The 22,292-nt window shown below is 41.1% G+C and overlaps 1 protein-coding gene across 1 annotated transcript in view; it reads right to left on the bottom strand.

Moving 5' to 3' along the window:
- LOC136857514 (aminopeptidase N) overlaps positions 1-22,292 on the bottom strand; it is a 178,315-nt gene that overhangs the window by 50,636 nt on the left and 105,387 nt on the right. The window contains exons 7-8 of the mRNA XM_067136225.2: positions 8,481-8,667; positions 269-543 (exon numbers count right to left, since the gene is read on the bottom strand). Of these exons, the coding sequence (XP_066992326.2) occupies positions 269-543; positions 8,481-8,667 (462 nt within the window). The remainder of the gene's footprint in view (positions 1-268; positions 544-8,480; positions 8,668-22,292) is intronic.

Raw genomic sequence — 22,292 nt, 5'->3', positions numbered from 1 at the left:
ACTCGAGAATAAAAAAGATTCTTCCTCAACTTCCCAGCCCTAGTAATCATATACGCCTGCAATGATGAACTACCTAGCTGTCACATCACTTGTGAATAAAATGACCTTGTCCTTGAGGATGTTAATGTTTTTTGTTGTTGTTTTTTCAGCAGTGCATCTTGTGAATTGTAGACTCATCAATACGGAGAAACGAAATGAATGTCGTATGAAACCTCTAAATATATTTACTAAGGTTCAATAGAACTTAAAAAGAAAAAAAATTCTTTACCTTGAAATAGCTGTAATCTGCATGACCAACCAGTCGTTGATTGAGAAAGTTCAAAGCAGTATTAGCTGATGCCCAAGGAATGTAGTCCACTTCATCCTTGAGATAACCAATAAGAGTGAGTGCTGTTTGGTAGGAAAGTTGTCCTGCCCTTGCCAAGTTTAGAGCATCGTCGACCAGTTGTGCTCGATTCAGAGGATGGATGATCGTGTGATTGGAGTTAAGAGCAGCAACAATCATGTTCCAGTTGTCCTCGTCATAGTTGACTCTATAATAACCTGTGTATAAAATGCCATGGTAGAAAGAAAGAATAAAAGGAACACATAATAGTATAAACAGGAATAGTGAGCAACAAAAAGGGGAGGAAAGGACAAACATGAAGACAAAAGGTCAAGCACAATCTCCACAGTGAGCAAGCTGGCCGTGCGGTTAGGTTTGCACAGCTTGCATTCGGGAGATGGAGGGTTCGAACACCACCGTCAGCAGCCCTGAGATGGTTTTCCATTTCTACACCAGGCACATACTACCTGTAGATGTTGCGTAAGCTTGAGGCTGGAGAGCGAGCAGGTTTCTCAGCTCTGATATAACACAATAAGAAGATCAACGCTAGACGCGTATTGTAAGGGCACAATGGGAGGCTCAATCTGTTCTAACACCACCATAACACAACCATGTTCAACCAGTTATAGTCAAAAGCAATAAATTATTCATAATAGATCTTATGAATGGAGGATAAGATCATTGTAGAAATATCTTTAACAGCAACAAGACTAGATTTTTATTTTTTACGAGTTGATCCAAGAAACACCAGATGACCTTTTTAGTAAGTTTTTAAAGTGCTCTACAGTAAGAACAAACACAAGAAACAGTATGAAGAAACGTTTTAGTGTGTGTGGGTTAAAAGGTTTGATGTTAAATAAGTTTTCTGTATAAGTGATAATAATAATTAGAGACGGGAATTTGCCTATTTTATTCCTGTGTTCAGAAACGTAGGCTTTCGAGATATAAATCCGTTTTGGGGTCCTTTAAGGTAGATTTAGTTGGTTTTATTGTGCCTATAATTGCCTATTTCAGGCTTTTGTGCCTATTTTGAGTATATTTGCCTATTTGATGCCTTCTTAATCTATTTTAAAGAAGCCGATTTTCTTCCAGTAACTGATGTGCTCGACAGAATTATCTTCTCATTTCTCAAGATCTGTTTACCCCACGAATAAAAATGAGAATTCTCGGAAGTCACCAGAAATAGTTCTTGGGAAATTTCCGTCAGGAGAAACAAGGAACAATTTGACAACGTCGAACTATGTTGCACAAACCATACCCCTTATACCTCCTTCTCGATGTGAACTGTTGTACGCGTACGCTTTATCTTCAGAACGTCTTGTGATTTATTGTGAAAAAGAAGTGTGTGGCAATGCCCAAAGAGAAATCAGCGGGCAAGTTGGCTGTGCGCTTAGGGGCGCGCAGCTGTGAGCTTGCATCCGGGAGATTGTGGGTTCCAGTCCCACTGTCGGCAGCCCTGACGATGGTTTCCCGTGGTTTCCCGTTTTCACACCAGGCAAATGCTGGGGCTTTACCTTAATACCACGGTCGCTTCCTTCCCACTCCTAGGCTTATCTGTGTCGGCGTGACGCAAAAAAAAAAAAAAAAAATTATTGTAATTGCAAAGAAAAATTGTCGAAGTCCTACTGGCTGAAGCGATGGATCACAGGTGATCCCAATTTCACTATGGATGGAAGGGTAGTCTACTGCCAAGCTTTCTGTAAGGAGATAAGTTCGTTTGTTCCTTTTATCCTTTTTTGTAACTGAACTACGATCGCATTTCATTGTAGCATTTATAGGCCTATTAAATTACGTATTGTGGGAAGTTGTTTTGTTGCAATGCTGTATTAGTCGTGAACTTTCAATAATTTATATTGCTAAAATTTATATAATTTGGTACTGAACGAGGAGTTAGAACGCCGGTGGTCTCTTGTCACAGAGTGGATGAAAATTAAAAATCGGTATTCTGAACTCTGACTCATATCCTGTGAAAATAGAGGTTTACAACTGAATATTTTCTTTCTTTCTGCAATTTTGCTCTAATTGTCTTTGGGTTGGCTCTATGGCATTGTGTGCTCACCAGCACGTCTGTAGTAGGTTTTGGCATTATGAGATCAGTACAGCTTGCGCTGTTGCAACATAAAGGTGGTTGCACCACTCTCTGTTTGCACCAAGTAAGAACAGCGTCCCGTAATCCGTTTTTTGTGGTCTGAGGGCGTAGCAGAAGCGGAAATTCATTGAAGACTTTCAGCACAATACGGGGGCAATGTTTTGCTATGTAGTGTTCCAAGTGCTCCGTATTTTCTTGTTGTTTATAGCGGTTAAACGCGTCACGTGTGAAAGTAACAAAGTGATCTTGAACGGTGGAGTGTTCAGTGAGTGTCCTAGCGGTTCAATCCTCCAAGAGAATTTGCTAATTGTGAAAAATTGTAAAATATCGGGCTTAACATGCTGCGCCAGTGAAAATGTATACGTGACTGCTGGTACTGGCAGTGCGCTTCAAGCGAGGCGCAGGGTTGCCATACCACCCTCATCAACATTTCACCTCATTCTCCTGACCATAGCTGCGTGTGGAGATGTAGAAACAAATCCAGGACCTCCAAACAGAAATGTAACACAGAATGTCATATTTTTTGTTCTAAGGGCCGCATCAATCAGCTGTACGTGAAGTGTGTGTGTCATGTGAAATGTCCATGCATTAGACCTGCGCCAAAATCTCTCCATCTGATTACCATAAAATTAAACGTGGCTTGTCGTCTTGGCAGTGCTGGAAGTGTTATCTCCCGGTACCATCGGACTCATTCTTCGAAGTACCAAAGGAAATTATGTAAATAACTGTGTAAATAGTAATGACTCAGTTACCAGTGTACAGGGCTCCCAAAACATCACCATTTTCTCATTTAATGCCCATAGTATAATGGGTTATAGGAGACAGCAGGAGATAAGAGCATCACTGGCAAGTATCGAACCATCAACCGTAAGTGTCCGTGAAACGTGGTTGAGCAACGCTACTTATGACGGTGAAGTATTTCCGCAACCGTACTTGGCCTTCAGGAAGGATAGAACCTGGACATCTGGAGGGGGTGTTCTCCTGACTATACGATCGGAACTACAACCAATCCGACTAGGATACTTGGAGACTGACAGTGAAGCTCTATGGGTGGAGGTGACATGTAGGGGCAACAAATTCTTGATAGGTAGCATATATTGGGCTCTGAAATCCAAGCCCTGCATAAATGAAGGATTACTGGAATCTCTAAGACGAATGCAACTCATTCAGCACAAGCACAATGCCATCTACCTCACAGGGGACTTTAACCTGGACAGAATATAGACCCGTAATTCCGCTCCCATCCCTGGAAATCCATTGGCAGACACATTCCTAACAGCGTTCTACGATCTCATTCTGGAACAGTTTGTTTTAGAAGCAACACGTATCACCAAAACATCCCGTTCTATATTAGATCTATTTCTCACCAATCATCCCTCCCCAGTACCCCGAGTTGAAGTCATAGCTGGCTTCAGTGATCACCACGCCATTCAAGCAACTCTAGCTACCCTAGATTGCAGAAAACCTGTCAAACACAAATCCAGGCCTCAATATAACTTCAGGAAAACTGACTGCAAGTCACTCTCCACCTTACTACTGAATCACCTACCCACTCTAACCTGTGATGTAGACTCTTTGTGGCTCGCCTGGAAAAATACTTTTTTCTGGTGCGTGGACCAAACTGTGCCGAAATGCGCTTTAAAAATAGAGAAGAAAGCTCCGTGGATTAAGAAAAAACTTTTGAAGTTGATAAGGAAAGGGAACAATCTATACAAAAAGTGGAAACAGTTCCAAACGGAACAAGCATGGGGAAAGTACAAATGTGCACGGAAAGACACTAAGAATAGGATCAAGGAGGCTTACGATCAGTACTTTCATAAGGCTTGCTCAGATACCAAATAGCTGTGGAAGCTACTAAAAAGGAACTGTGGCAGCGCTGCACTAAGCTCCTTTCAATTTTTTTTTTTTTTTTTTGCTATGGGCTTTACGTCGCACCGACACAGATAGGTCTTATGGCGACGAAGCTCCTTTCAAGCTAACGGGAGATCCATCTCCACGCCCGCAGACATTGCCTCAGCCTTCAGTGAAAAATTTGAAGAGAATTTCTCCCAGGCACAATCAGCTAGGGACATGTATATTACCAACACACCCATACTGCCCCTCCCTCTCACCAGCCTCTACTTCTCGGAACTTGAGATACTAGCAAGTCTGAAGAGGATTCGACCCCATGCGGCGAGCGGCCCTGATGAAATACCCAGCCGTATACTGCGTGACTGCATTGAGTCAGTGGCACCATCTTTCTGCGAACTATTCAACCTGTCGCTTCACTGTGGATCACTGCCTCAAGGTTGGAAGAGTTCTGATGTAGTTCCGATTTTCAAGAAAGGGGACAAAGCACTCATTGACAACTATCGGCCAGTGTCTCTCACATCCCATGTATGTAAATGTATGGAACAACTGGTAGCCTCTAATATACGGAAATACTTCCTGGAAGGTAATCTGCTAAGTGAAAGCCAGCACGGTTTTCTTCCAGGAAGATCCTGTAATACTTTATTAACAAAGGTTATTGATGAGTAGCAGTTCTCCCTGAAGAAATCTAAAATTGTGCAGGTAGACTGCGTGGCTTTGGACTGGGCTAAAGCTTTTGACCAAATCCCTCATGAACAACTTTTGTCAAAATTAAGACAGATGAATCTTAGGGGAAGTGTGCTGGCATGATTGCGGTCATTTCTCGAGGGTCAAACTCAACGTGTTGTGTTTGATGGATTTCGATCTTCGATCTTTAAAGTAACCTAAGGGCTCAAGGCACCGCACAGTGGGACGAAATGACGAAAACGTGGCCGAAAGTCTAAATATTGGTAAAATTGGACATGAATGGGTACTATAAGGTTTTTGATACTGCTGATTACGAATCTGATGTCAAAATTGAAAAATTCAAAATGGCGGATCCAATATGGCGACCAAAATTCGTAAAAGTTGCTTTAATTGGGCAAAAATGAGTATTATAAGGTTTTTGATACTGCTGATTTCGAATTAGACGTTAAAATTGAAAAATTCAATATGGCGGACCAAAATTCGTAAAAGTTGGTTTAATTGGGCAAAAATGAGTATTATAAGGTTTTTGATACTGCTGATTACGAATTAGATGTTAAAATTTGAAAGTCAAAATGGCGGACCAAAATTCGTAAACGTTGGTTTAATTGGGCAAAAATGAGTATTATAAGTTTTTTGATACTGCTGATTACGAATTTGATGTTGAAATTGAAAAATTCAAAATGGCAGATCCAATGTATCGAACAAAATGTTTTAAAATATGACATTAATAGGCAAAAATATAGTTAATTAATTCTTGAAAAACTGAAGTAGTTATTGTTTTTGAGTTTAGGATTTTCAATTATTATCAATGAATATAATTTGTGAATATTAATACATTTTATTAGAATTGAACAAAAGAAACATTACAGTATAAGTTTACATCTTTATCCTTATCCTATTGGCTTTGATGTTCTTCAACAGTTGCTTCTGATTCATCTTCGAAATCGCTAATCTGTCCGCCCGAATCATAATCTTCGAAGGAATCACTGTCCCCACAAAATTCATCGTCGTCTGACCCTTCATCACTGTTAGAAGCAACTGGAGATAACATTAAGAGAGGACAGAATATAATAGCATCGTTTGTCCTTTTCTAAGTTATGCGTCAGATCCTTCAAAAGAAGGGTGAATGTTTCCATCTCATTTCATCACATTCTTTCCTTTACTATGCTACACGTATAAATAATAGCATAATTCACAGAAATATTGCTATAACTTTTTACAATATCCATAAATATCGGCTAATACCAATTTTCACTTCAAATGTGGTTCATTAGCAGAGTAGTGCGTTTTTCCAAGAGATTTTGAAAGTAAATTAATTATACTTCATCATAGTATGCGAGATTTAGCCGAATGCTGTCGTATAGTCTACATAACTTTTACCTATCATTTGTCACTATATTTCAATATTATTTTACGTTATATAGCATAAAAGTTAATTATAAATAAACAACTGTTACTATTTTGTTTAACATCTAATAAGGTTTGAATAATAAACTACATACCTGGAGAAATATTATCCATTTTGTCGGTACTTTTATAAACGTCTGAGATCACTTTTATCAATATCTTAACATGTGATACGTTGCTCGCTCAGCTTGCCTCGTGCGTGACTAACAGAAACGCTACGCATTGGACCTGCTGTGCAACTTCACAGTGAACCGGCCGGCTGTTTCTAGGGCCGGAATTCAATAGTCCCAACGTTCCTATTACCAGCTTATGAGTCGAAAATCCCCAATAGAAAACTTTTTTCCGGAGTTTTGGCCACGTTTTCGTCATTTCGTCCCACTGTGCACCGTCTTGGGACCTTTATTATTTAATGCATTTGTCTCTAATTTACCTAAATGTGTGACCTCAACCATAGCTCAGTACGCTGACGACAACTGTAATATACAGTGATATACAATGTGCAGATGATTGTCTGAAGTTACAGTCGGAATTGAACACTATAGCGGTGTGGTGTTACGTCAACGGTCTCAACATTAATGCTGGCAAATGTAAATACATTAGGTTAAGTAGGTCTCGACACCCAGTAGAATGTATATATAACATTAATAATGTACATATTGAGCAAGTTAAAACCATGCATTTGTTAGGAATAACCATTTCTGAACAACTAAAATGGAACACACAAACAGAGGAAGTGAGGTGCAAAGCTGCCAGGGTGCTCGGTTTTATGCACAGAAGCCTTCGTGGGTGCAAGTCGAATGTTATACGGACGGCTTACCTGACACTAGTAAGACCTATACTAACGTATGGTCTATCTGCTTGGCACTCTACCACTGCAGCTAACCTTCACAAACTAGAAGGAATCCAACGTCGCGCTGAATGAGTAATTAACAAGAACAGCTGCTTGCCTTCCCTCCCGTCAATCGCCTCCTTGTGTAAACAAAGCAACGTCACCTTCTTACACAAGTCCCTCACAGGGGCCATTCACCTTTCACCATTCCCTCTTACACCCTCCTTTGCACGAAATGAGACCTACAAATTAGGTTTCTTTGCTCGTTCTGCGCGGCTTTGGAACAATCTACCTGCCATTATTAAATGTAAAAATGTAATTATAGTTAAATGTTATGTTAGGAAAATGCATGTGAATATATGGATGAATGAACGAGGGAGTGAAAGGTTGTATAAATGAGAAATATGCATACATTAGGCTATTCTTTGTTACTTTACCTGCAAATAGTATATATAATTGTTTTAGTTTTGGATTTGAGGTAATTATTTCAAAGGTCAGTGGGCATTACGTGTAGGGGGGCTTGTCCTTTTCTCCTGGCCTTCCATAGATACTGTAAAGGTTTATGGTAAATAAATAATGAATGAATGAAATAAAGGATGAGGAAAGATTCGGGTGTCCATCTGCAGCCGTAACTGATGCCAATATTGAACTAGTGCATGATATGGTCCTGAATAACAGACGAGTGACTGTTGATGTGGCAAACCATATGCACATTAGCTCCGATCAACAGGTGAAGGAAGCGGTGCATACGTGGCTTGCTGCACAACGAAAAACCTTTTTTGCACACGGTATCAGAAAGCTTGTGAAACGGTGGGCCATGTACATTTCAAAGCAGGATAACTATGTTGAAAAATGATATCAGTAAAAAGTGTGTACTCTTTTTGTAGTAAATTATAAAAATTGATTGCAGATACTTATTGACTTGCCCTCGTAGTTCATTCCAGAAGCTTTGCATAATATAGTATTGAAAAGCTGGACCATTACAACATAAGTTTAGTTATTACTGGGATCACAATTCAATACGGATCAAAAACATGAAGTTTATATCCTATGATATAATCACTTAATGCAGACTGTTTACATAAGAGGTTCTCCCAAGTGCCACCAGGTGGTATTGCAGGTAGTGTGTAACAGTATTTATGGTCAGGTTAGGTATTACAGAGCTAAGCATTATGACCACTGGCTCTCGCCACAGCACCTTCTAGGTATTTTGTCTTTCCTCCCCCTCTCTTACCCTGTAAATTCTGAATGATTCTGTTTCTTTGGGTGACAGAAGGAGGCGCTGAACAACTTACCTGCTTCTTGAACATTAAAAATCACCCACTTGTCAGCTGCAGGAAGGCCACTTAATATAGTTTCTTGAGCTATTGTCAGCCACATTGTTGGTGCCGTGTTACTGAATCCAGTTTCTTCTGTTGCCCAACTGATGGGTATTTTCCACAGCAAATCCGAACTCTCACCCTGGTTGAGAAGGAACCGTTTCTGTGAACATACGTAATGAGCATGTCACTAGGAGAACATTAGCAAGCTTGTGTGATTACTGCCACAATGGCATCATTATTAAAACATCTCAAAAACTGTCAAGATGCAATGGTTTGATGTCAATAAAGAAGATCCAGGCTGCAGACAAGAAAGTCAGGAGAAAATCCTGACAGTAGATTGAGAAGAAGAGGATTGTGCAGATAATGAGGATTCATCACTATCATTTACCAGCTCCAGTTTCCTGGATGTGGTGGTAATGAGGATTGTGAGAATGATATAGTGGAAGGCATGAAAGGTTCACACAGCCAATCAATCAATCAATCAATCAATCAATCAATCAATCAATCAATCAATCAATCAATCAATCAATCAATCAATCAATCAATCAATCAATCAATCAATCAATCAATCAATCTCCACTGTTTCCGTTTTATATATCATTCCAGTGCCCTATCCAAGGCTTTTGATAGGATAGGTCATGAGAGACTGCTGACAAAAATTAGGGCTTATCGGTCTAGAGAAATGAGTGGTCGAACTTAGAGAATTAGAATTGGTGAAGCATTATTTGATCCTGTAACAATAAAAGGGGGGTCGCACAATGAAGTATTATTGGCCTTTAATTCTTTTAAATGTATGATATAAAGGTTCATGGTGTGGGTTGCTGTAGTCACATCCTAGTTTGTGAACCATGGGCAACGGCTGATTGACCTAGTAAGTGGTCCTGAGAGTCGGGATATCAGTTGCTATGGAATGGGAGTGGGCATCTCGGACATGTTCTAAGTCATGGCCCTCCTTGTGCTCGGGCAGCTAGGACTAAACAATCCACCGGTGGTCCCTAACCCGTTAGATGGGAGATCCGCACTTGGACTAAGTGTAAGTAGGACAGCATCCTGTTTCATGAATTTACCAAGTTCATGGCATTTTAAGCGAGCCTTGGACCTATGGGAGTAATAGAGTCCCAGTTCCATTTGACAAGCAAGGGACTCCTTGGAAACAACTTTGCGAACAAAATGGAATTTGATGGGGAGCAATCAGTATTAATGGTGCTCATGGAAGAAAGTAGAACTGGCTAAGTCAGCAAAGAAGTTTAGAGCAAGATCTGAGGGAGGTGAAGCGATTAGTAGTGAGGGGTGATCAAGAAATTTTGAGGGGGAAAATGTGCAAGAAGAGGAAAACGGGAGTAAAGTGGAACTAGTGTACAAAGTAGTGGAAGTGGTACAGAATAAAATGAAGCTTGACTTCAGTGAAGTTGATATAGACGATGTGCATCGGGGCAGGAAAGTTAAGGGAAGAAGGCCCATTAGAATTAAATTATTATCTAAATTGATGGCAGACATTGGGATAAGGAATGCTAGTAATTTAAAAGGAGAGAAAGTGTGGATAAGAAGGGAGATGGACAGTGAAGCCATTAAGGAGAACAGAATCTTTAGCAGACATTTAAGAGAGGCAAGAACACACTGTCTTGGAGCATATACTGGTATTAGAGGGCAGCAGCTGGTTGTCGGGAATGGAAGATGTTCATATACACGGAGGGTGGACCGGTTAAAGGAAATGGATGAAGACCATCAACATCAGCAGAAGGCGACCCATACGGCAGAGGGAGAAGTGAGGCAGGTCACGCACGATAAGGAGAAGTATCGATGATGTAGAGGAGAATGATATTACGGAAGTGAGCGAAGTCCACTGCATAGCAAGGTCGGGAAGGGAAGAACTGCTGAATGTGGAGCCAGGGATCGCAAGATTGGAGGGCAGCCAGGGGACGACACAGGTAAGAGGAGGTGAGGAGAGAGAAGAAAGAAGACCTGAATCAATGGGTAGGGAAAGAAGCTTAAGTTTAAAAGATCTCTGGGGGAAGAAGAATAAAGGGCTATAGGAGAAAAGGGGTGAAGAGAGTGTGGAAATAGTAAAATAAAATAAGTAAAATAAAAATCAAATAAAAGTATTCAACGCAGGTGAAATTGAGGAAGTGAGAGTAACTAGAAGTAAGACCACAAATACAATAGAGGGCAATAAGAATAGAAGAGGAAGCAGAGAAGAAGAAGGGGGTAAGAGTTAATTATTCTGGAAAGTGGGTTTTGTAAATATTGAAGGGGTGTCTAGTAAGCTGGGCAATGAAGAAGTGGCGGAGTTGTTAGAGGGTTTTGATATTGTTGCTTTTATTTGGAGACGTGGCTAGCAGTAGGGAGAAGCTTAGTATGGAAGGGGTTTGTAGTAAGGAATACAGTGAAAGGGGAAAAGGGGATGAAGGGAAGAAATCCAGGAGGAATAGCGATATTAGTAGAGAAAGAGATAAACAATTTTATAGAAGAAACTAGCTGATGTACCTGTGTTTTGCTAAGGAATTCTAGATTGTATACAGAATTGTAGGTTAGGTAGAGTACACGTTGTGAGCAAGACCGTATTAAATTGCATAGATCTTTCTGTTACCCTAGAAACGCGACGGATAAATCACCAAACGTCTTTTCTCATATGAAGACTGCGTTAGGGAATTTTCGTTGTAATGGTAGGCTCGCTTGCCCACCATCATTAACAATAAGCTTGGGGTTTTCTCTATAATGGCAGACACTCCGTCTCCATCTGCCTTTTTTACATCCTCAGAAAGACTGTCTTAGTGGTTTTCCCAACTGGAATGAATATAGGTCATTAGAATGACGTCAGTAGGAATGGCGCGAGTAAAAGCAATGATTTCACATGAAATACTCGATCAAATGAAAAACCACACATTTTCTCACTTTTAACGAACAATACTACGCTGCCGATCTAACAGTCCAAAGTTCCAGAGCTGGAACGACCAGGCCGCAGACAGCCGTGATACGTGAACACTCTTAGTCTTTTTTCGCGGTGGGAGGGTCGAATAGTGAAGATTCCCAGGGCAAAACTATGCCATTTTACTAATCTGTTTCCTAGGAGTACCCAATGAGCCGGAAAATCTCAATTCACTACACTGGCGGCGGAAAAATCTATCTGATTTGGAGGCAAATTCTTCCTCCAAGCCAGATAAGATACCCCCTCTTCACTAATAATATGGAATAAAATGAATGTAGAATTAATAAAAGTGAAGAGGAAGAAGCCCTTTTAAAGAAACGGCTCTTTTCAGGGTTGAATTTTGAGTTAGTGAATTGTGGTGCTATAATTTGGAATATGCCTAAATTGTCATTCTAGAGCAGGTCATACTACTACTACTACTACTAAGTGAACCTTTGCCTTAACAGTGCACACTGCTCATTCAAACCAGCACGTCAGAATAGGGATCGAATAGCTGGAATACTATGATGAACCAGTGAGTTACGTACCAGCAGAATGGTACCAGAAAATGTATGAACCAGAGGAATGACATGCTAAAGAAGAAAGTTTTCTAATTCCCCAGATATTTCCCGCCAATATTCCGTCAGGCCGTTATACTCGCTACGCAGCAGTAATCCCATCTATCTGAGTTGAGTGGCAGCATAGGAGACAAAGAACTTCACCACAAACAATGGTCAATGTAATGTTATTGTTGATCAATGTTATGCGCTTTCAATATTGTAGGCCTTCACATTTAGTTTTCTTCCGGCTTTGAAATACCACTCTTATCATAGTCGGTACGGTGAAATTGAACATAAATGGTCGGAAATTGTATTCTCTATAACTTGTTATGCAGTACCTTTCGATAGGACCAATAACATACGTATTTAAAAATTAAATTTTAAGTGCCTTCCCCTAAACTACAATTTCATACAGGGCGAATAAAATTGTTTATAACTTAGTCTGTAGTTTCTTATTCCCCAACTCTATATACCGACTTTCATTAAATTCTGTTAACCCATTTTCTCGTGGCTCGGCGTTGATATGGACTTGGCAACAAGAATACAAAGAATATCTGTGTTATCAAAGCCGGCACGGTAACAATGTATGACATAAATGATCGGAAATTTAATTCTATGTAACAGTTATGTAGTATTTATCGATAGAACCACTAATAATATAAATATTTGAGAATTCAATTTCTAGGCCTTCCCCTAAACTACCATTTCACTCAGCGTGAGTAAGATGATTTGTAGCCTAGAGTGTAGCGGATCATCCCCCGTCTTCACATACCAATTTTCATTAAATTTTCTTCAGCCGTTTTCTCGTGATGCGTGTGCAGACAGACAGACAGACAGACTGACAGACAGACAGACAGACAGACAGACAGACAGACAGATAGACAGACAGACAGACATTACGGAAAAGTAAACATTGTATTTCCTTGTAACTGTGGACATGACCGATACAGAAATGCCATTTTCAAATTCTGAGCAATGTACAGACAAAGCTCTCATTATATATATATAGATTTCAAGTGTGATATATGACGTTTTGTCGATAATGTTTAAAATGGGGAGGGGGTGAGGTTAAAATGTACGTCTGTCTTTTCTGTGTAATCATCTGATAGGATCAGCATATGCAAATTGTAACTTTTTGAGAAATTAATAGATGATATAAGAATGATTAGAGAAAAATATGAAGAAGGTGGTATGATATTAATGGGGGACTGAAAAGCGAGGATACCCGGTTTTACTAGGAGATGGCGCCAGCAAACAGTACGCAGCGTATGAATTTGACACACATGTCAGTGTGTTCGTCCGACATTAATCTACCAACACACACAAGTTTAATCCACTAAACACTAGCGTCCATGTAGTATTGTTCAGTGATCTTGTCGACGTTTGTGCCTGAAAAAAGGACATTTGCGGCACGCATTGCTTTTCTAATTTAATCAAAAGGAAAAGGCTGTGGAAAGTCATTTGCTGGTAGAAACATATGGCGAACACACTCCATCGATTAGAACATGTGAGACACGGTTTTGACAATTTAAACGTGGCGATTTCAATGTGAAAGACAGTATGCGCTCTGGTAGTGGTATTGTGTATTGTGAACTCTTGAAGACTGGTGAAACCGTTAATGCACAATGCTGTCGCCAAGAAATGATTACCGGTAATTTATATCATGCATTGATCGAAGACGATTGGAATGTGCCAGTGCACATGGCAAAGTGATTTTGTTAGGTACTCGACAATGCGCCGTCTCACACAGCAAAACCAGTGAAAGGCACCTTGACATCACTTGGTTGGGACATCCTTCCACACCGCCCCAATCTGGCGCCATCTGACTATCACCTCTTGGCATCAGTGGGGCACGCGCTCGCACAGCAGCACTTCAGTAATTTCGAGGAAGTTGGAAAATGGCTCGACGAATGTTTTGCCGTAAAAGACAAGCAGTTTTTCTCGCATGATATTCATAACTTACCTGAAAGATGGGCGAAGTGTGTAGAAGCCGATGGCCAATATTTTGAATAAAAGAAAATGAATTTCCCTTCAAAATTATGTTTTCTTTATCACAAAATCTTATGAATTCACCTGGTACCGGTAAGTACTTGAAGCCCATCATATAACAAAGAGGGGATGGAAGTAATGACAGGAGAGAGACGGAGTGAGGATAAAGAGAGGAATTGTTACGGAAATAAACTGTTGGGCTTCTGTGCAGCAGGAAATTTGTATATTTTGAATGGATGGTGAAGAGGGGATAAAAAAGGGAAGATGACATGCATATCGATGCTAGGAGGGAGTGTAAATGACTTGGTGATTAGTTCGGAAGACATGCTGGATAGAATAAATAAGATAGAAGTAGTAGATTGGGCAGAATCATTCAACGCACCAGTCAGTGGCGTATACTGAGGGCTACCAAGGTTATCAGTGAAGCCCAAGCCTCAATTGAGAATGATGGGAGTCTAAAGCACATTATAATGTAAAGCATCTGACACATTGCTCCATTTAAAAAAATTCAAAGCAGTGAGAAGAAACGTCGCACGTATTTCTGAGAGCAAGGCATCGGAAACTGATAATGCAGCCCAGACTCTCGCCCCTTTCCCCTCGACTCACCTGTCTCGGCTTGCTGCTGCATATCACATAGGAGTGGTGACCGGGGAGAAGAGGTGTGCAAGGCTTCGGCTCGTCAGATCGCCACTGCTATCAACCATGCGTTACTCATCGCATATACTTCCTCACCTCATACCGGTACTTCTGAGTTAATCATATAGATAACCAGGGGCGGCCGTACCTTATGTGCTGAAGTGCTGCAGCACATTGCCTATTGGGAAAATTGAATTAGACTACAAATATTATCTACAATCAAAAACTGTACTCTACAGTGCATTGAAAAAGACGTCAGCCAAAGAATAGGACATTATTCAACTCCCCTCAAAACCAGGTAACTACTGGTGCGCTCCACTCCGGGTGCTGTGCGATCACAGCTCACAGAAACCAGGAACTCTGCCTTTTGCGCATGCGTGCCGAACTTTTCCGATACAAAGAGAATGTGTTCCGATCGGTTCCGTCAGGCTGTGGAAACAACAGCCAAGACATCACTTCACAGCGATTCTTCGTTCGACCACAGACAGGCAGCACTTGCACTAGGCACACTTGCATTACTAACGATATGAGAACGTGGCAGCTGGCACCCTCTTGACTCGGCGGTAGTGTTTAAGAGAGGATCGCTCAAAGCAAACGGGAAAACGAAATACTATAGAGCTGTTCGCGCCAGGTCTTTTAATACCAAAGAGGATATAATACTACCAACTTGCCTATTCCATAGTCACATTTGTAAATCGATGAACTATAAAAATTGTACTTTTTATGTTGTCAAAATAAGGACATGATATTGTGATTTTCTTTAATTAATATGTCTAGTTTGTAAATGACACTATAAAAACATAACATATAATTTTGCATTACGACGTTGCTGGTTTCATTTCAATGATGTTGGTAACATTGGGAAGTTCTGTTTTTGCGCGCTCACACCAAGTGTTTGAGATCGTAAATATTTTGCCATTGCATGTGTTATTGTGTGTTTAGTTATATAGTTTTATAGTTTTTTAAGAGGAATGTGTATATGTGTTGGGGTTGTTTGCGTGTTTGTTCAGTGTGGAAAACTCAGTGGAGAGCCTCTTGAAAACCACATACCGGTATGTTTCTAAATATTTTTAATTTTTGGATTGGGGATGGGTTACAGCACACAACTGATTTTCTGCACCAGCCGCTACTGTAGATAACAGAGTGCTGGTATTTCACTTCCGTTTAATTTACATCCTTGGGTAGGAATACACTACAGGGCTGCAATATATTTTGGAAGATCTCCTGAAATGAAATGCAGTCTTTCAGGTTTAGTGTTCTCTTTCGTTGGTTGTAATCGTAGCCGCGATCATGGGTCAGATACCACCACTGATCTCCCGAGGAAGCTAATTAACCAGTGAACGATGGGTACGACCGCTGCAAAATTCAACATTTTAATTTAATAGTACCGGTAATAATAATAATAATAATAATAATAATAATAATAATAATAATGGTGCATGGCATCTGTAGAGGCTTGGTGGCGACCTAATGAGGATGAAATGTATGGCAAAGACGTCATAAACACCCAGTCCCCAAGCCAGTGGAATTAACAGTATGAGGGTGTTGATTCTGAAAATTGAACCGGGGCCATCGGACCAAAGTCAAGCATTCTATCCATTTAGCCACAAAGCCGGACTTTAATTTGCTAAGCCTTAGGCTACCTCCTCCACTGTTCAGGGATTGAGCATTGGCAGTAGCAGAGGCCAGGGCAGTAGCTTGTGAAGCAACCTTGACAACACAGCAGGCTTCTCCGTTGGCTATTGGCTGCAACTCAAAACGCTGAAGGCTTGACTTCACTAAACCAACCATCGAAAGGGGGTAACCTAAGTCTAGTGATAGCCCACGTCTTGACCCCAGCATACGCCACTGGCACCAGTATATATTTCTTTGAGGAAGATGAAGGAAGAGGAGAAGAGGGATACGGGAAGGGAAGGAAGAGAAAAGGGCACGAGTCAAGATCTATATAAATGGTCGGACGAGACAAATGAGAAATTAAGTAGGGTAATTAATTAGATGAGAACTTCCAAATCATCAAGAGTATGATTGAGATAGCGTTGCGGGGTGTTGGTAATTATATGGAAATTGCCTTTGAATTATTAGAAAAACCGATCAAGAGTGTAGTAAGAGGTAGAGCAGAAAAGAAAGGTGGAGAGGGGTGGTACAATAAGGAATGTAGGGAGATGGGAAGAGAGGTGATGAAGGGTATAATGATGTGGAGGAAGAAGTGGGGGATGGAGATGAGGGAGGAGTTTTGTAGTTAAAGAAAGTTGTATAAGGACATGTTGGTAGCAAGGAAGATGTCATGACAGAAGGAATATGCGGAGGCAATAAATAGGGACTGTAAAAACAACCCAAGTGATAAGGTGTGGGAGAGAATAAACAGAACATATAGAGGGGCGAGTAGGCAGGGAGAAGCCAATATTAATTATGAAAGATGGGTCCAAAATAACCAGAGACTATTAGGCAGGGAGAGATATATGTATATGGGATAGGGAGGGGTTGACGAGAGAGATGGGGTGGGAGACAGAGCTGGGTAGTTCGGTCTTGGATGAAAAGATAACGGAAGAATAGTTATTAGTAGTGCTGGGAAAATTGAAAGTTGGGTCTGCAGGGGGATTAAATGGCGTAACACTGGTGTTTTGGAAAGAGGCAGTAAAAATAAAAACGTTTTGGAGAATTTGGTGAAGCTATGTAATAAGATGTTTGAGTGTGCGAAATTCCCGCAAGAATGGCAGAAAATAATAATATATCCCATTTATAAAAGGAAAGGAGATAAGAATAATCCAAGCAACTATAGGGGAATAACATTATTAGACTCACTGAGTAAGGTATACACTGGCATTTTAGCAAAGAGGTTGAGAAATTAGGCGGAGGAGTTTTTCATACCCTCGATGTACCAGGGTGGATTCAGGAAAGGAGGAAGGACTATGGATAATATCATGACAGTGAGTACGATAATAGATAAATATGTAAAGTCAAAAGGAGGTAAAGTGTATATGGCTTCGGTAGATTTTGAAAAGGCCTTCGGGACAGTGAGCAGGGGGCACTGTTCTAGGGATTAGGACTAGGGGTTTCCAAACAGATGAGAAAAGCACTTGAAGCGGTATATGAGGAGGTGTACTGTAGTATTAGAACTGAATAAGGGTTAGTAAATAAATGTATTGAATCAAAAATGGGGTTGAAAGAAGGATGCAAACTATCTCCCATATTATTTTTGTTATTTATTAACGATATATTAAGAGAGTATGGAGGAGGAAAATGGGATTGTCCTGTGTTAGGGGAGCAAGAGATTGGTCGTTGAAAATCAACAGTAGTAAGACAAAGGTGTGTACAAAAGATATGAGAAGAATGGATAAGAGGAAATGGGCGATAAAATATGAGATAGTTGAGGCATCAGACACCCGAGAATATCTGGGTATACTCATAAGCAGGAATGGGAGGTGGACCGACCAAATTAAAGAATCTAAGTACAGTAGGACCCACGAGAGTTGAAGTCTGACGTTTAGCGCCACTGGCGAGAAAAAGTTGACTAACGCTGTTCGAAAATGGCCTGTTGCTATGGCAACGATAACAGAGTTGCAACATTTTAGGACGCTATCACCACGTAAGTTGGCTTGCTCTCAGTCGCTTTTGTGATAGTATTCCGAATGGTACTGTGTTAGCTGTGCTAGTCGTTGCTGCTTAATGTGTATGTTTTCAGAATATTATGTTAGGTGTTAGTTTATTTCTTTAAGTTTATCGGTGGCTAGTTGTTCAGTTTTCCTAGTTTTGTTCGTCAGTAGATGTTAGCGATCTAGTAGTGTGACTATAGTGTTAGTGTGAAGTTCTCCATTATTCGTTAAGAATCCGTGTAGTTTTATTTGATCGGTTCTTTTGAGTGTTTAACAATGACTTCCAAGTCAAAAGAAACGCCAAAAAAATACAACTGGCCGAGGTGTGACTGTTCGAAGCCAGGGAAGAGAAATGATTGTGTCAGTGAAAGCGACAGTGACAACGAGCAGGATAGTACAGGAGATGATATGGATGGGATAGAGCCCCTTCTAGATGACTGATTGCTGTCGGCAGAGCAGTGAATACTTTTTATTTTTACAAATATCTCGGTTCAGTGCTTTGTGTACATTGCATGTCTGTACATTTTATTGCTATTTTCTGAGCAATTACGGGGGAAAGTCCGAATTTCTCCTTAATTCCATCATTGTCATTCATATTCTGACTGATTTCTTTTCTCGATGAAGTGCCGTCTTCCTATTGTGTTAATTATACCGTAGTTTATTCCCGAATTGTACAGGTACCGTTAACAATCGGCGTTAAATAATAAAAATTATCAATGTGGGTAGTGTTGTTCTATACTGTAATTAACATGTGCATTTGTTGAGGTTATTGTCAGAAACTGATGTTTTTGTTAGTGATTATGAAATCTTGTATATATATATATATATCGATAATGTCGTGTTCTGTCTTAAATGCTGGAATTATTAACACGAACTTAGGAACCGGTCAAGGAGAAAATTAATTGCATTAGGCCTAGGCCTAAATGTTTTATTAAACACTCAGCCTGTCTGAAAGGTGGTAGACCGCGAATTGAGGTAACTATGACAACGCAGCGTACTTCGTAGTTATAGCTTTCGTCGCTCACCTGTCAGACTTCAACTCTCGTGGGCTCTACTATAGAAAGGATTATCTGCACTCTCGGTAACAAGGATATTATAAAATAAGTTCCCTAACATTGAGCAGAAGATCCAGAGAATGGTTTTTCGAATGGTATTAAATGGGGACTAGAGAAGGAGAGTGAATTATTGAATAAGGTAGTTAGTAAAATTGTAATGGGTCTCCCATACAATGTGGCCAGTGCGCGAGCAAGGTTAATGTGCAACGAATGCATAAAGGTAGGTAGATATCGTAAAGAGAGTGATAAGTTACTGGTTAAGATTGAAGAGATGGGAGGGAGGTCAACGCCTGCAGATAGCATATCAGCATCGAATTAGAAACATATATGGAGAATATTGGGTAGATAAGGTGAAAAGTAATTTGGAGAAGCTGGATTTGGGACATTACTGGGAGAGAGACTGGGTAAAGAATAAAGGAACAAATTGGAAGGATTTTGTAAGAAGGATGAAAGATATTCAAAAGCAAGAGCTGGAAGCTGAATGAAGGAGTAGAGCATCCCTCAGCATGCTTAATAGAATAAGCCAAGAGATAAACTTGCAGGTAGGGAACGTTAACAGAACGGCAAGAAGAGGTCTAATATGGTAGTTGTTGGGTAAGGACAGGAATAAAGGGTACGGTAGTCATTGGAAAAGGACCATACGATATGTATGTTGTGTGGTGAAAAACGAGAAGATTTTCATTTGTTAAATCTAATAAGGGAACTCTTAGTTATTAGAAGGAAATTCACGAATGAGAGCCAGTTTGCTGCCTTAACCCTTTCAGACCGAGTACGCACAATTGTGCGGGTTCGTATTTTAGTTATCCCTGACCGTATTTGATGTTTTTTCGGCGCTACACCGGACTGCAGTGATTGTGCAGGACACGTGGCGTATTTCAATTGATTTTAGTATGCGCTTGACCACCAGGGCGAAGGAAGAAGAATTTAAAAAGCACAGTTGATCGGCGAGATGGCAGGAAGCAGTAGTGCCGAAAGTAAGTATTTATTTACTGCGTTTATATTAATCTAGAAGCTTTACTGAATACCGGAATATATTCAATGAAGTGTGTACATTGGTTAGTGAACGTAAATTTTGAAGCTACACCATCGTACGTGATACAACGAGGTTTTGAATTTTGATACGCACAATTGTGTGTGTCCTGTTTTTCGGATGTTAGTTTTTATTTTGTAAAATAAACTATTAATATGTGTATTGAGGAGCATTTTAGTCAGTTCTTGACGTACAAACAAAAATTCACACCTCCAGTTTTCTTTCAGGTCTGAAAGGGTTAAAGCAGGAAGGCAATGATCATAAAATAATAGGGTGGTTGGTTAAAGAGTGGAAAAACACGACTATTATAATTTAAAGCAGATTTTTAGTTGTAGCGAGGAAGACCTGTGAAAAGAGTGTTAAGGAAACGTTGAGGTAAGAGTTTGTTATTAGGTAGCAAAAGTAGCTTCATTTGTATATAATGTGTAAGGAAAACTCCAGTTACTAGAAGACAAGTGTTAAAGTGTGTAAGGAACTCTATAGTATTAGAATACTCCAGTTACGGTACAAAAAAAAATTCATGAGTGAATCACAAAGACAATTTGTTAGGGGTAAGAAGTAGATTTTAGATGTATGTCATAGGTATAAAGGACTGTGTGTGTGAATTACCTGCCTTAAAACAGAAAGACAATGTGTTAAGTGGTAAGAAGTTGATGTTAGATGTCGTCAGACAGGACAGGATTTAAAGAACGGTACGAGAAGATTTTCATTTGTTAGAGTGTCACAGACAATTTGTTAGTTAGAAAGGAGTTGATTTTAGGTGTGCTTTAACTCAGCAAAAGAGAGTGTGCTTCCCTTGCTAACGGCTATCCGATCTGGGGAAGTCAGAGGATGTGTCTGCTTGGGTGATAATAGACAGCTGTGTTATCTATCCGAAAAAGTTGAAAGATTGCAGAAAGGGATGATAGCCTCCTTTGCTATTGGTGGCTTGTAAGAGAGGCTCCGCCCCAGGTTGCTGGTTATCTGCGACGGAGGGAAGGGGAATTCACTGAGAGGACGAGTTCGGCAGTCACAGCGAGCAGACGTACGTGCTTCCCGCTGAGTCACTCTCCTCTCCAGGCGATCTGTACGTTCCAAGTACTAGCCAGGCAACTGTACTTGATAGTGCATCTCCCAAAAGAGCATTGCCTACTGTTTGTACTTTTAAGTACGCAGTGCGAGCATTATCAGGAAGCACTTCTTAGTGCTAGCTCTTTTTCAGTTTCTATTTCAGGAGGACATGGATGGAGAAGCTATCCATTCCAGCGAGACCGGCCGACTACGACTGCAGGGCAGCCACAGAGGAACTCCAAGCGAGGCTGAGCTTGGAGCTCGGCCCCGACCTTAGACTCCCGGCGCTGATGGTGTACAACCGGTGGGGGAAGCACACCTACAGGGAGACGATTGTCATAATCGACCTCCTGACAGCGATTGCGGAGTTCCTCGGAGAGGAGCCGATCATCCCTGGCTGGGCGGTCGTCATCCGCCCTAAAGACCCAAGCCGCTTCCGCGTCTACGAGGAACTGGCGTCTCAACACTTCCAGGTTGTCCGGCTACCATGGCTCAGGGAGCAGCAGGACGACACAGGCAGCCCGGAGGCAGCCACCCAGATGGAGCCGAGGACCGAAGACGACGCCGAAGCTCCTGAGTGCCGCGGTGGCGTGATCCCAGTTGGACTGCTGTACTTCACGAAGTACACGCAGACCAACAAGGCCGCCAACCAGGAACGTCGACCATCTGCCAGGGCGAAGTGGACGCAGACCCAGGCCTACGAGGAAGGGCATGTTACCCGGGCGCAATCCAGGAAAGCGCCCCTTACGGCGGACGACAGCATAGCAGTGGAGGAGGACGCCCCCTGGCGTTCGGAGGCTGCTATCCCGGCCCAGCCTGCCAGCGTGTCTGTTGAGCTGCAGACATCTATGTGCGCCCCACAGGATAGGGATCGCAGGACCTCAGCGGGTAGCAGCAATCAGGTGAGATTGAAACGTCCCCCTCAGGAGCTCTTGCAGTGTTTCCGCTGTTTAAGGTGGGGCCACCG

Source organism: Anabrus simplex, chromosome 1, assembly GCF_040414725.1.
Source record: "Anabrus simplex isolate iqAnaSimp1 chromosome 1, ASM4041472v1, whole genome shotgun sequence".
Taxonomy (NCBI): Eukaryota; Metazoa; Arthropoda; class Insecta; order Orthoptera; family Tettigoniidae; genus Anabrus; species Anabrus simplex.
The sequence above is the reverse complement of the archived record's forward strand: the minus strand, read 5'-3'. Positions and strand labels throughout refer to the sequence as shown.